The sequence below is a fragment of the Triplophysa rosa genome, linkage group LG3 (genome assembly GCF_024868665.1).
Source record: "Triplophysa rosa linkage group LG3, Trosa_1v2, whole genome shotgun sequence".
NCBI lineage: Eukaryota > Metazoa > Chordata > Actinopteri > Cypriniformes > Nemacheilidae > Triplophysa > Triplophysa rosa.
In genome coordinates, this window is record NC_079892.1 from 5392761 (window position 1) to 5408045 (window position 15285).

Sequence of the window (15285 nt, forward strand, 5' to 3'; positions counted from 1 at the left end):
CTGTCAATAAGATATGTAGTGAAACAGATGTCAAGTATATTACTTGTTTTTATCTGGACTAAAATATACCAGCAAAAATCTTTAATGTTGTTCTTTGCATTTGGAATCGTTTGAAAAATATATTTACTTTATATACAGTATACTGTATATACTCATATACATTTTTATTAGGGCTGTCAAATGATTAATCGCAATTAATCGCATCCAGACTAAAAGTTTGTATTTACATAATATATATCTGTGCACTGTGCATTTTAGTGTTGTATTTATAAACACATACACATACATGTATATATTTAAGAAAAATATAAATTTTCAAAATGTATAAACATTTATCTATAACTGAAACTTTGGTCAATTTAAATACATGTCAATATTTCCTAATTATGTATACATGTATGTGTAGGTGTTCATAAATGCAAAATGAAAATGCGCAGTACACAGACATACAGTATATTATGTAAACACTGACTTTTATTCTGGATACGATTGATCGTGATTAATCATTTGACAGCCCTCCCTTTTTATTTCGATATTCAAGGCTTTTTATTTTTTTTAAGTTGGCAGACTAGTATTAAGAGGACAATGCCGACGTTTTTCAATTTGTTTTTGTAACAAAATCAAAATACCGTGGAAACACTCGCTATAAACAACCCGAACATGATTGCGGTATGAAAAATTGATACCGTCACATTCCTAGTTGGAAATAATATGGGTGTGAGCAAATAATGAACTGTCCATTTAAAATCTAGGTTGGAAACCAAAAGCTTGTAGGTTGTGCATAAAAGTACCTGCAATGCGAGGGATAATGTACCTTATTGCAATTTTAGTGCAAAATAAATCCCAACAGGGTGATAAGATTTGTGTAAATGACTGTTACCTCTGCCACAATATTCCTATCAACCAATCAAAGCCATAGCTGCGCTAAAGCCCCACCCCTATAACCATAAAGCATTGACTGGCAGATAGACCTCGTCTTACCGTAGTTACACTGGCTGTTTCCTTTCTCACAGTTGATGACATTAAATCGATAAGGCACTCCGGCCACCATACCACTGACTTCAAAATAAAACCACTGATAGTGTGCAGAGGAGTTGACATCGGCGTTGAGGATCAGATCATATTCGTGACTGCAACAGAGCGATTGACAGAGAAAAATCAGACAAAACAGGCGTATGAAAGATAAGGAGCTCCGTAATAAGAGAGAGGGAGAGAAACCTTCCTTAAACCGCGCAGAAACAAATATCACTTCATCCCTTTCTGATCTTCCCCTGCCACACTGCATTTGGAAAATCTTTGATTTAATCTGGCGTGCGCTGACGAGACAAGCTCGCTGAAAGAGTGGAAACGCGGGGAAGAGAGAGGAATCACGAGCGTGATTGCCAACGCACTACAAATGAGGCCCAAGGGCAATCGCGGAGCTGTTTGCGTGTGCGTGCTTGTGTACGTGAGCTGCGTTGCAATGCCGAGGATCACCTGCGAACTTGAATGGCTTTCCGCAGGTTCCCGCTCTCGAATTTGGAAAAGAAACGAAGGGAGCCGGGACGCCCTTCAGTGGAACCCTGCAGACTGAATGACAAAGAGAGAAAGAGAGAGAGACAACGGTTTTGTATCTGTTACCTGCTGCACTTCACAAGCTACATTGTGGTAAACAGCAGATTGGGACGACAAGCTGTCTATCAACATCTGCACTGGGACACATTGTCCATTTAGAGGTTTATCACCCAGAATGATCCTGACAGCGACGGCCATGTCAAACCCAGCTTCACTGGACAAATGTTAGCAAGAAACTACGACCGAAGACAATCCAAAAACTCCATGTCTGCGAGATCCATGAAATACACCTAATACTTAACATCCAGATGTTTCCCACGCCACTGACTGTAGCATCTTATAAAAGGTCATTTTTTATAATGACATTCATATAATCGCAGTGAAGTAATGGCAGTGTCTTACCTCGGATCTTCCAGGTCGAAAACGTCCTTGTTTAAGATGTCCTCTGCGCAGAGAAGACGCTGGATGTCTTCGAAAACTTTCTTTCTGGAAAAGTCATTTAAAAAAAAAGTCAAATGAGGAACACTACTCGCTATCAAAGGACGGCTATAGTCATTTTGTTAGAGCTCTGTAATATCCTAATAAATAAGTTCTTTAAAAAACTACTTATTATATAGTCCGTTTTTCAAGAAATGGAAAAAACACTGTACTTTTCAAATGCTTAAACACTGTGTTGTCAACGTTGAACATCACTTTTTTAACTTTTGTATTGGTTCGATATTTGCAAAACCCAGCAACAAACATAAAGGGTGACTAACAATAATGCTTTATTCCATGATTTACTTCACATATTTATCTTTAAATCGACTAGCATCAAACTGTAAATTTCCGCAAAATCAGTTCAGCTTATAAATCGTTATTATAATCTTATCAAATCAGTTATAAATCATGGATAAAGTAAGGAGACACATTGTTGAACAGACGTTTTCCCCAGAATCTAAAAGCTTTTTTAGGAAGAGAGCTCTGATTTTGTACAATGCTAGCCTGGAGTAATCACATTTCGCTTTATTTAAAAACATCAGCGTATTCTCCATTTATAAAGCTACAGGTAGATAAATGTGCAATTTTTGTGTTTTTACACTGTAAACCCAACCTCAGGCTCAACGGAATAAATGCTCCTCTCTCTTTTCCAAAGTTGTTACATCTTATGTATACAGTATGTATAAAAACATACAGCTGTGACAGTTAAACATGAGACATCACTAACACAACAACTGACTAAACAAAACCTTTTCTTCAATTTCTGCAAGTTACCCGGACTGGCGGGGGTAATATCCGGTTGTCTACACAAATCTGCGGATAATGGGGGGGTTGCTCAGTTTTGTCTGGATGATGCCATTTCCAAACAAACCTACAGTTCCTCATCTTTCTACACCCCATGATGCTAATTGGCTCATTGCTGTTGTATGTTTTGTATTTCCTCTCGGACGACAGAAGAACAACATCTTGTCCTAATGCGAAATGCGAAAACCAATTTTTGTGCAAATTTCAGCCGGTAATTGGGTTCAATGAATGAGGAAAAACAGCCAGCGATAAACACAAAGCGCTTTCTTCAAAATGTTTATTTCTTGTTTTCGCAAACAGAACGAAGTAATAAAAATGCACTTTCTCCTTCATCAAGGTTAAAATGTGTGAGGACAAACCTCTCGATATGACCTGTTGAAACTACCACTTTCCTAATCCAGCGAATGACAGAAGAAACCGTGAAAATGTTCTAAAATCATACTTTTTTAACGTATTATGGAACGTCAACATACAAATGAATAAACAACCGCTACAACGATAAGGCCGAAAAAATATGTCAAACCTAAAAACGACGATATAAGATTCTGTCACAACTTATCAAAAGTCAACAGGGGAATAGAAAAATACCTTGTGGAATTAAAAATGTGGGAATGTCACTAGTTGTTTGACGCTTCCTTCTTAAGACTCCAAAAATGGCTTTTTGAGTAAGAAAATGACACTAATAATCCCAATATAAATTTATCTTACCCTTGAGGTAGCACAATAAACCGTGAAATGATGGAAATAAATGTCAATTTCTTATAATCTCTCCCTTGCACATTGAAGGAAGTTTTCAGCAAAAACGAGTTTCAAACCGAAGGGGCTACCGTAATGAGATATAGTTTTGAGGATTTTCTCACTAGTAAAGAGTTTTTGGGCTCCTATGGAGCCAAGCAAACAGACTAAAACTACTTCAGGCGACAGAGTTCAAACTCTCAGAAAACGTTTTAAGAAATTTTAGCTAATAGGGAATTTTTTTCTGTAGTTTAATGACTCATGTTGCTGTGTTTATAATCATTTGCAAAGTAATGACTGTAGCTGTTCAAATGGAAGAAACAAATCTTCAAATGAAGGCATTTCTGTAAGGGTTTGAGCCTCTATGGCATCAAATAGCTTCCAGTTGGTTTTCTACAATTCCATGTTGTTGACTGAGACTTGTTTTTGCAATATATATGTATGTTCAATAATAAATTAATTAAATTAAAATTAGGTTTAAATACAAAATTATGAAAGATCTGATTGCTCACCTCTGTACGTGTGGTGGTCTTTTAGCCATGGGCTCCTGTTTTTGTGGGGGCAAGTGACCCCAGAATTCAGGAAAAGCCAGGATAGAGTATCCAGCGATAGATTTGGTATCGGACGCAGTGGAGGCGTACAGACGTGGTTCGGGGTTGGGAATACAGGTCCCATACTTCTCCAAAAGCCTGTCCACCATGCTACTATGGCCCTCTTGGCTGTTCTTAGAACAGTTGAGGTAATGTTTGTGAAAATCCCTGGTTCGGAGATGGCTCTCTTCCTCAGAACCAGGGTTCTTGTCGTCTACCCCAAGGGAGATGGAAGAATCCGAGCCGGGGGGTGACAAGGATTCCCCCAGGCCTGCTTCAGATCTTCTGCCACGAGGCGTCTCGTTGTTAAAGTCTCCCTCCAGAGGACTGTCTTCATCCGAGCTTTCATCAAGCTCAGAGCTGGAATCCAAGTCCTGGAAAACATGTTTGTTCAACTGTTAGTGAGAAGTTGCAAAGCTAACGTTGAGTTAACTGATCTCCAAAGGGCCTCCACAGACGTCGGGTCTTTATACTTGGGGCAACATCAGCAACTCTTAAATCAAAAGTGCAGAAGAAAACTGCACAAAGACAAGGAGAGATTGCAGAAAACATCACTCAAAAGATAGCCAGCTTTCCCCCAGGCAGGGCCAACCGCGCTTTACGCAGTAACACGGAATAACAACGAAAAATAAATAAACTCTGAGGAAATGAAAACATTGAGACTATTGAGAGAGAAATGCAAAAAACGGATAAAGAAGTGTTTTTGAGGATGCAGGGAACAGTGGGCACACCACTCGCTCTCTTTTCTATTGACTTCAAAAGGGTGATACTGACAGCAAATAGGGTCGTCCAATTACAGCCTTTGACAGGCATAAAATTCACTGTATCAAAATAGCCAAGGGCCCTGGCTGGTGTTAGAGCAACCAAATAACAATTTGAGCTCATGGCTCCTACTTTTCCATAAGTTTAGTGGAAAAGGGCTTATGGTTCAATTCCCAGAATGACTCCAAAGGTGCAGCATGAGATGGTGTGTGGGGTAAGATGTGCCAGTGTGTAATTTTGTCACATGGCTATATTTGCAAAGGACCTAGTATTTATTTTATGCAATAAACAGCACTTTTCAATGCAATTTTTACATAGCAGTTTATTCATTTATCCTACATTTTACAAGGAATAATCCCATTGAGATATGACTCTCTTCTACCAGTGAGTCCTGGCCAAAATAGCAGCACAAAAAAACAATTTACAAACACACAACGAACAAATAACAAACACATAAAACCATAAATATAATAAAAAAGGCATAACAATCATCTAAAAATATGTTAAAACTATGTCAATGCAAACTAGTGCTGATCTACAAATACCATATTTTCCAAAACATATTTGTCTCAATTATTTATATATTTTTTACATAAAGAACCACTGAAGTGTCTTGAAATATTCGACGCAATTTCCACTGAAACAGTAAATTAGGGCGGGACTTACTGCATGGCTCCTCCCTTTTTTTAAACAGCCAATAGAATTTGATTTACCACACAGCCTGAAACCTGATGAAGGCATTATTTTTGGTTTAAAGCTTCCAGAGCACAGAAGACAAACACAAAAAAGCTGATAAAGAATTAAATAAAGATAAGCACATAAATATCTTTACAAAAAATACACGTTTGACAATTAAACATTTTCTTAATAAGGAAGATGATAATCTGAAGTGCATAATGATGTCATACAATTTTTATCTGTTTTTTGGCAGAAGTGAGAGACTGTACATTTCGAATGCCTTTTTTTCTAAATCAGAATTTTGTCAATGTTGATTTCACCAGCTTTTAGAAATGATATTCATAAAAAATATCAAAAACTACAACTTGAATTTAAAAAGCTAAAGGTAAAAAAACATGATAACATGATAGTAATACAACTAACCCTAATATAATGCATGTTGTGTATCACCTTGACATCATATACAACCAAATCGTAGACCCTTGCTTCTAACTTCAGGTGATCGACTACATCCCGAACACTATAAAGGCATATTAGTTGTACATCTATCTTCTTGCCCTGAACAACACACTATATAACTAAAAACGGGCTCATCTTACCCCCGCTGAGATTTGCTGACTGAGGAGAACTTACGCAAACACTGTACAGATAAAAACCTCGATCAGCTTCGCTCACCTCCCCAGAGAACATCTCCCATTCTGAACAACGCCCTGCATTCCATCGCACGCTCTGATGTTCGGCACGGAGAACATAAGCTGTACACCATCAAAGTGAATTTGTTAGATACAAAACTTGAGTACTGCACCCGCCGCCATTTCATTGCATTTAAATTTCATTTTTTTACCCTTACGCTCCAAAAAGAACGCGCGAGCGGAGAGAAGCCACAACTTCCATGAATATCAAGAGAAAGACACATTAATATAAATGAAGCCGCGACGTTTGCTGTACAAAAACGTCTCGGCGGTGAGGCTGCATGTGGCATCTCAGGGGGCCTCGCTTTGTCGTATCCGTTTTGGAAACTGTAAATAACAACATGGAAACAATATAGCGGCGGAAAGGTTTTCCAAGACTGGTTTTGATCATGAAGTTGATACAGACAAGTGGAAAGGCATCTTTGATGAGTTAAGGAAATGGGAATTGGGGAATACAGTTTGTGCTCAGATGTTAATACAAGTGAGTGGAAAAAAGCAGGGGTTCAATTCACAAAGTTAACGATTCCGAATGAATCTGGGGTCAATTCAGCCTTTTAAACCCCTCCCTGCTAGTCTCAAAATCGGTTGACAAAAAAAACTCACATTGTGCAACGTGAGAGATTCAGAATTAAACTTATCATTAGATTTAATAAATGAACTTTGTTTATTGTGTCTACTGAAGTATACTCCGGGCTCACGGTTAGAAAAAAGCAATTGTTTTAAATAATGCGAGAGAAATTTGTATTTAATATGGTATGGAAATGATCCTCAGGCGTTGGCTAAGGAACTGCGAGTGTTCCAAAACAAATAAACCGCACGCATGACGAATGTTGGGCTTACTCAGCAGAGAAACTACAATGTCGGTGTCATGCTATAAAATGCACATCTAATTTTCGACTCCAGGCTGTCCTGTACAGTATCACACAAAGAGTTGCAGATCAAAGGCAAACATGTTATCCTAAGGCAAATCCTCGGGGAAGAGACCCTTTCGTTACCCGTCCTCTGAAATCACAAGCTCTGTGCCAACTTCTCTCTCTGTTCACAAACCTTTATTTAGCCCATAGCATTTCTGACAGCTCTACAATTTTACACACGTTGTCTTCTGTGGAAACTAGGCATGGGCTCATTCCACTCCCTAGTTGCCTAAATTGTGAATTAGCATTACATAAACACTGGGACGCTGAAGACTCAATTACATGCAACACAATTATGAGGTGGAACCTTAAAACATAACTTATTTCTTCATAACATCTCTGTATAACACTAATGATATTTGTCTAGTATCATTTGTGCTAAGTGATCATCTTCGTGCAGTTAAACATGATATTTTCATCCTGAAATATGTACTTGCCTCTAAACAGACTTTTTTATTTAAGGTCCAGTGTATAAAATTTAGTGGCATCTAGTGGTGCCACAGTTCACTCCACCCCTCCCTTTCGAAGCACTACGGCAGCTGACTCAGAACTCATATTTCGCTTTCGCTTCTTTGCCGAAGGAGATAACGTATTTACGAAACGCGCTCTGTACAGCAGTTTGTCCGTTTAGGGCTACTGTAGAAACAACATGGCGAATTCCATGTAAGGGGACCCGCGGTGTATGTAGATAGAAACAGCTCATTCTAAGGTAATAAAAACATAACTCTTCATTATGTAAAGTCCTTATACACCTCTGAAGACATAGTCATGTATATTATATTGCATTTCTGTCAAGAGATCCTCCAAAAAAATGACACATTGGACCTTTAAATGCAATAATGGCAAAAGATACAGTGTCAGAAAATATAATAGTAGTAGTTATTGTGTTTTGAAGAGATCTAGCTTGTGATTTTTCGATCCCAGTGAGATTTAAATACACATGACAAGTAAATATAGTGCACATCCCCACTGTTTTGTAAGAATCACTTTAGAAATTTCCAGAAAGCTAACCTTTCAATATACTATAATGGTTCTATATATAACTCCAAAACTGAACAAGGATGCATACTTAAACACATTCAAGCTAAAGTGTAATGCTAGCATTTCGCTATGAATTAAACCGTTTTAATCGCAACCTTTGTTTTGACCTCTATATTTCAGGTGGCACACCATTGTCACGCAAGATTAATAGCAAGAATCTGATTGGCAGGGACGTCCTGCTGTAAACTCTTTTTATCTTGGTATTTTACGCAGCATGCATAATGCAGCTATGTGATTACAACCCCCGTGTCACATCCAGTCGCAGACTCTTCGCATCACAGTGGCATTTAATGATAATGGGGCAGATACATCAAAGGCCCGCATTGAGAAAGGAGTAAAAAAACGGACAAATTCTTGAGGTTTGAGTTGTTGAGCCGAAATCAAAACAAATAGGTGTGAAAATCTTAAAACGTATCGTCACATTTATCTGTATTGTGAGTTAATACGTCATTTTTAGAGAGAGGCCTGGCAGGCAAACCGCTTGGCCTTCCTGTCTAGCCATTAGAATTCATTATAAAAACAATTAAATAGAAAGAATAAAATCGTAAATTAATGACTCATCATTTACTTCCAGAACCTGGAATTACAACATCAATAAGCCCGGAGAGGAAATGAACCGAGGAATAGGAGCTTTTCGAAGGCGCCAGTACATCATGTAACATCATTTGAATTAAAATAACGCCCTGTCTAAATAAGGAGGGAGTCGAACGTCGATGAACCGGAGGTATGTTGACATTTCTATTAGTTTCAACTCATCCGCATGCTAAAGACAGCCACGCAGGGATTTCAGCGAGACAGCCGCGGGCGTGTTATTGTGCTGCGAGAGGAGCTGTCAATCAAATGATACGAGTCACTCCTGATGGGAAGGGTGGTGACACATTGAAAATGAAGAGTCACGCTGAACATATTACGAAACTTGAAATGTCATCAGTCATTTCCGTCAATGCGCTACAGTCGACTGAATAGCAGTGTGGTTAATAGCAGATGGGTATAAACGATTATTCAACATGCTATAAAAATAGCTTGATATCTTTGTATATTTAATGGGATTCATTATGATTGTTTTATCTTTATAGTAAATGTAAGGAAATCAAAGCAACAAGGGAGTGAATAATAAGAGAAGTGCGATGCAAAATTACAAAGTTTCAACTATTTTTAAAAAGCAATACCTGTTGGAGGCTGAAGAGAAAATTTTGATATCACATTATTAAAAAGAATAGCAAGTAATAGTAATAAAAAAATTGTGTCTACAGCTATGCTAAAGAAATCAAGTATGAAATATTATGACATAAATATGAAATAAAATGAATAAAATTCTATATGCAATATTAAAAACTCTGCAATGATCAGTAATGAGTATAATAGTAATAGTAATAATTATTATTATCATTATCATTAGTAGTAGTAGTAGTAGTAATACTTTATTTTGATTATTATTATTATTGTTATTATTATCATCATCATCATTATCTTTATTATTATTATTACTATTAGTAGTAGTAGTAGTAATACTTTATTATTATTATTGTTATTATTAAGAAAATGGGATGCAAGAATTCTACAGTCATTATATTCAACTTCTTAACTCAAGGTCTGCTAATATCATCTCCAATGGAAATTTAAGTATTCAGTAAAAAATAAAACCATTTTAACTATGGGTCTCAGACTTTTGGACCAAACTCGATCAATCATTTCAAGTATTTTTAGGGAATATGGGAATACGAGACACACAGGTATTTATTTTTCACGACTAATATGAAGCAGCCACATAATCACTGAGACCACCAGAGATTAGATGAATCATTTTTCTTATTTCCTCTGGACATTCTGCAAACAGCATATTCCTCTTTTTTCACGGAACTCTCCAGGTCAGCAAAAAACAGGAACAGAATCGCTCTATTAAGATGAATGGTGAGGTGAATGCGGCACTCTTGTGCGAAGCCGAAGCTCAAGTGTCTGATTTTTTAAAGCGTAATGAGGTAATTTTCAGAACAAGCCGTGTCCCAGTTGAGCTCTGAAGCTGCATACCGCTGCTTTTGCAGTAGGTGATGAAGTACATTTTGCACCTATCAAACTATCTTACCTATCCAGCTTTTCACACACACACAAAGTCCATATTCACTGCAATGGCATATATAGACACTTCCTAAAAACTTGATCCTGGGTGAAGAAGAGTTTGAGATTTTAAGCTTTCACAGCTGACTGCATCAAATGAACCTGGAGATTCAAAGTGTTATAAAAACCCTCTTTGAAACATTTCTCAAGAGCAGAATAAAGCTAAAAGGAAATAAAAGCTGACCGGATTTACTTCCTAAATGCGCATTTCAGGTCACATTTTGCATCATATTTACATCATAAAAATTGATATGCGTATTTTCTTTAACCATTAATTAAACTTTCCAGTTCCTGTCCAATTGGAACAACTCTTTTCACAAGTATCACTAACTTTAAGGTTTATTTTACATTTTTATATTACACCTTTTATGTTATTTAATATTTTAATATATTTGATACTTTAATTTCATATATTGACTGTTTTCACGGTTGGTACAGCCAGGGCCGCGGACTGGCCATCTGGCGTACCGGAAGTTTTCCTGGTAGGCCGCTAACGTATGGAGCCGGAACGGACGCGTTGGCCGCTTAGACGGACGTATTATAAATGCGAATGCACGCAACGCGAATGCAAAAGACACGTATGCATCCCCCCACACCCCCCCCCGACAGATTCGATGGAGGGCCGATGCGGGCCTTAAAAAGCCAGGTCCGATTTTTTCTTCCCAGCCCTGAGTACAGCCAATGTACTTGTGTTGTGTAATAATACCATATACTATCCTATATATTGCCTACACACTTTTTATTTTTTAACTGTACATTGCTTTCCTGTATTTACAATTCAGTACTGCAAAAAGCGCTACAGAAATGAACTTGAATTTGATCATTTATGAGCACTTAGTATTGCAAATAATTTTTAAAAATCCTTTTACAAAATATAAGCGACCCTCCACCTATGATACAACTTTTGAGCTTCTCAGATGATGTCACCAATCGCTCGTATATCTTTAAAACCCTTCTTGTCCAATCTCCCACCTCCATTGTAGTATGGAGGAAGAAAGTCTGCTGTATCATTTTTTGAAGAGAGACATTTTTTATCATTCCCAGTCGTATCACTGAGATGTGACGTGTTTGTTATAAAAAAGGTTTGAGTATAGTGTCACAGTGCTCAGAGGGGTTTACCTGGAAGTCATGGTGCAGCTCGGGGCAGAGGCGCACGTACTGACCCAGCTGCTCCAGGGGTCTGTCGGGCTCCGGACGGGGACGCAGCTTGTTGACATCTGTTTCCAGGTCATCCTCCTGCCACTGATAAAAACAGACCTATAAACGCTACTCACTCACAAGCTTCAATGCACACTGACAGATACACAAGCAAACATTTTCCCTGTCAATGCATGTGAGGACTGGGAGGTCATGTGCACACTTCGGCCAACAGACAGCTGTAAAATTCTGACCTGCACTCACTCTCCACCAAACAGCTGATGCCTAGCAGCTATATTATTTACACTTGTTAGCCGTCACACCCCCGGTTATACACAGACTACTTGAATACTACTTAGGGTGGATAGTATTTAAATTAGGATGCAGTGCATGTGTTTGAGGTTGGGTTTAACTAAAACACTAATCTTGGGGAACACGATGACGTGCCAAATCTTAAGATGTATGCTTCAGTAGGCACAAAGCACCATGTGGCATCTCAGATATGGCAGGAGAATGGGGCGCAGACACAGAAATGAATAAATGCATCAGCGGTATCTGGAGAGAGAGCGTGCGGGGTAGACGAGGGTGCGAGCACTTTGGGTTTGCCGATGCAGTCTCAGCAGGGACAGGATTGTGAAGTCATTGATTTATGGCTGAATCAGGGGACTATTATTAAAGTTATGTGAGAACAGGAAGTCACTCGCGACGGGTTCCTGTCACGCACCGAGCCTGCTGCTCAATCTCATTTTTAAGAAGGGGAATGAATCAGATGAATTTACGTACACGTCACCGGCCCAGCTAAAATCACGATGCGGAATCGCGAGAAGCATGCGAGCGACGGACGGACGTCCCACTTGGGCGTAGGTAGAATTTACACCGGGCCTTTGGGGACGCTTTTTGCCACGGACGATTTTGCCCACACCGTTTTACGAAACAGCCGGTGTAATACATGTAATATAGAGGAAGACTCTGCAATTGCATTGATTTAAAGGGATAGTTAACTTAAAAATTCGAATTCTGTTTTCATTTAAACCGATGTGACTCTTTCCTCTGTGAAACACAAAAGATATTTTGAGAAATGTCTCTGTGGGTTTTGTATATGGATTTCAATGGGGGCATCTGTTGTCTGGTTATCAACATTCTTCAAAATATCTTCTTTTATGTTTCGCGAAAGAAAGTCATTCAGGTTTAAATTGACATGAGGATGAGTAAATGATGAAAGATTTTTATTTTGGGGTGAACTGTCCCTCTAAATATTGCTGCTGAACCATGGATTTAACAGCTGACTTACCAAAACCCGGGAACAACGCTGGCATGTGTATGAATGTAGTCAGCAAATTAAAAATCAAATTAAGTATTTAAATTTGTCAGCAGAAAACAATTTCATCAGATGACTGATAGATTGATGAGCATGATATAGCATAAAAAATGGTAAATATACTGTAACTATAACTGAAATATTACTTTAGAAATCTTAATGGTTTTGGATATTCATAATGTAACATTATTGTTTTGACTTTGAATTTATTTTAAAGGATTTATACATACAGACATCAAATCTAATTGATATTCATGAGCGATGGTGTAAAAACTGCATTTCGGGACGTCACCACCAGCACATCTGCAACCCCGTCTGGCCTGATCCCTTGTGACGCCCGTGCACTTGTGTTTTTCTTAAGAGCAAATCTGAAAACGCTCACGTAGTCCTTGTCTGGATCTTCGTTCTCCGTGTCCTCGTCACTGTCATCTTCTAAACTGCCATCTTTCCAGGAAGACAGAAAGAAAGAGCAACACATGACAAAGACGTAAATGTTACAATGAGGAAAATATGGCAGTACAAATGTAGGATCAAACACGACCTGCCCAGAGTCCTCAAACACACCGTCTCGGATATGTGCACATAAAACTAAAGACCGTGCACCTCTACAGGGATCTTCTACTTTAACAGATTTGAAACACTTCCCTGCTAAAATATACCAGCATCAATTTCCACGGTGGTCCAAGATTTGGTTCTGGAATGATGTTGGTCATTAAATAATGAAACTACATTTAAAAATTACAGTCTTTTCATTTTTGGAAACATAGAGCAAAGAACACTTCCTGTGTAACAGGAAGTACATCAGCACATGATAGAAAGGTGCACACTTCAAGCTAGTTCATAGAGGCACAAAGAAGTTAAAGGAGCACCAGTATCTTTAGCACAACATATACTGGTGATGCTGGCCTTTCCAACAGGGTGCGAGGACAAATAAAAAAATAAAAAACAGTCCTGTCATAGAGATCTCTTATTAAATCCCTTAGAGTGGCATCTTTGAAAGGACCTTTAATTTCAGTGTATTTTAAAAAAAGCATTGTAACTTCAAGAGCTGTACTGACACGTCCTTCTGAGTCTGTTCTGCTGTCTGACGAGATGACTGCAAATCAAACGTTAAAATCAAGAGAATAAAACCACAACAATTTAATAACTGTGCTGAACCAAACGACTGCGTATAGAAATGTAAAACGGAGTTTGAAGTGTTTGCTTTGGCATGGATGCAGAGCAAATGAACCATACGATAAATTATGACAAGTCGTATATTTTAGTGTGAGGTTGCGTAGTGAAATAATCCGGTTTATGAGATCTAATAACGTTAATGGCAGCGTCATATTAATAACAATCACGTTAAGGCAATTTTGTTTTTTAAGGGATCCCGGTCTAGGAAGCCTTGCATGCCTTTATACTGTATGTACACAATAAATCTTTACATTTCTTTAAATAAAAACAAAATGTAATACTCATTTTAACCAAAGATCATTTTAATTAACAAGATGCGCCACTGCCATTACAACGAATGGAGAGGAATGCAACGCTCAACATGGCCGCTCTAGCGAAGAAAGCCCGCCTTCCAGTAGAACGATCCAATCGATTAAGACTGACGATTCTCTGGGGCAGGGCTTATGAGGCGCTTGTCAGCCTGTGCGTATGCGCAGAAGCAACCTGGAAAAAAGTGATTTTAACGCGATTTAAGCTTAGCAAACCAATGTTATGGTACAGTCCATATAAGGTTTAATCATTGATCGGGAATATACTATTTAATTGTGAGTTTTACCAACGAATTTAGAAAAATATCAGCCTTCCACCATTCAAAGAGATAGGACTGTTGACTTGCTATGACGTTTATAGCTGCGCTTGGAGGTGTTGCAAACATGGCCGTCGAGTGGCACAACTTCCGTAAACGGAGTTTGTTTTGACTAAATCCTTAGTGTTTCAAGTCTTACGAAACCTTTACCCTAACTTTACGTTAACCATCTAAACTACCTGTGATTGTTACAACTGCCAAACGACACGGTTGTGTGATGACGTCAGACTCGAAACACCAAGGATTTAGTGAGAGCCTTGTTTTAATATTAGGAGGCCGCCATTTTCTTCCTTTCGGCCAAACGAATATGATAGGGTGTTGAAAGAGAACACGTAGAAAATGATGCTAAAATAAAAAAAATTACAATTCACATTTAAAAAGGCAATGCCAGTGTTTATCTATTAAGCCATTTCTTGAGGTGATCTAAAAAACAGGTGCTTCTCATCTGACAAAAATAGCTTCAATAAATCTAAGGCAGAGTAGTTTGCTCGCCTAAACTATCTTAAATCGGTCAAGCTGGTCTTCCAACCCATCCAGCTAAAATAGCCTGTAACCCTGACCAGCTTTTAAGACCAGCAAACCCCCTTAAGCTGGTTCACCACAGTTTATCATCAATACGAATTGCGTGACAGATTAATGATACTAAACCACTGCACAGATCTCT

General features: G+C 38.4%; 1 protein-coding gene across 3 annotated transcripts in view; it reads right to left on the minus strand.

Annotated features, from left to right (window-relative positions):
• The window catches only part of LOC130552170 (cytosolic carboxypeptidase 4), a 135696-nt gene that overhangs the window by 82446 nt on the left and 37965 nt on the right, over positions 1-15285 (minus strand). For all 3 annotated transcript variants that reach the window (XM_057330334.1, XM_057330333.1, XM_057330335.1), the window contains 6 exons: positions 13203-13264; positions 11485-11601; positions 4086-4537; positions 1957-2040; positions 1477-1569; positions 982-1130 (listed from right to left, as the gene is read on the minus strand). In XM_057330334.1, the coding sequence (XP_057186317.1) occupies positions 982-1130; positions 1477-1569; positions 1957-2040; positions 4086-4537; positions 11485-11601; positions 13203-13264 (957 nt within the window). The remainder of the gene's footprint in view (positions 1-981; positions 1131-1476; positions 1570-1956; positions 2041-4085; positions 4538-11484; positions 11602-13202; positions 13265-15285) is intronic.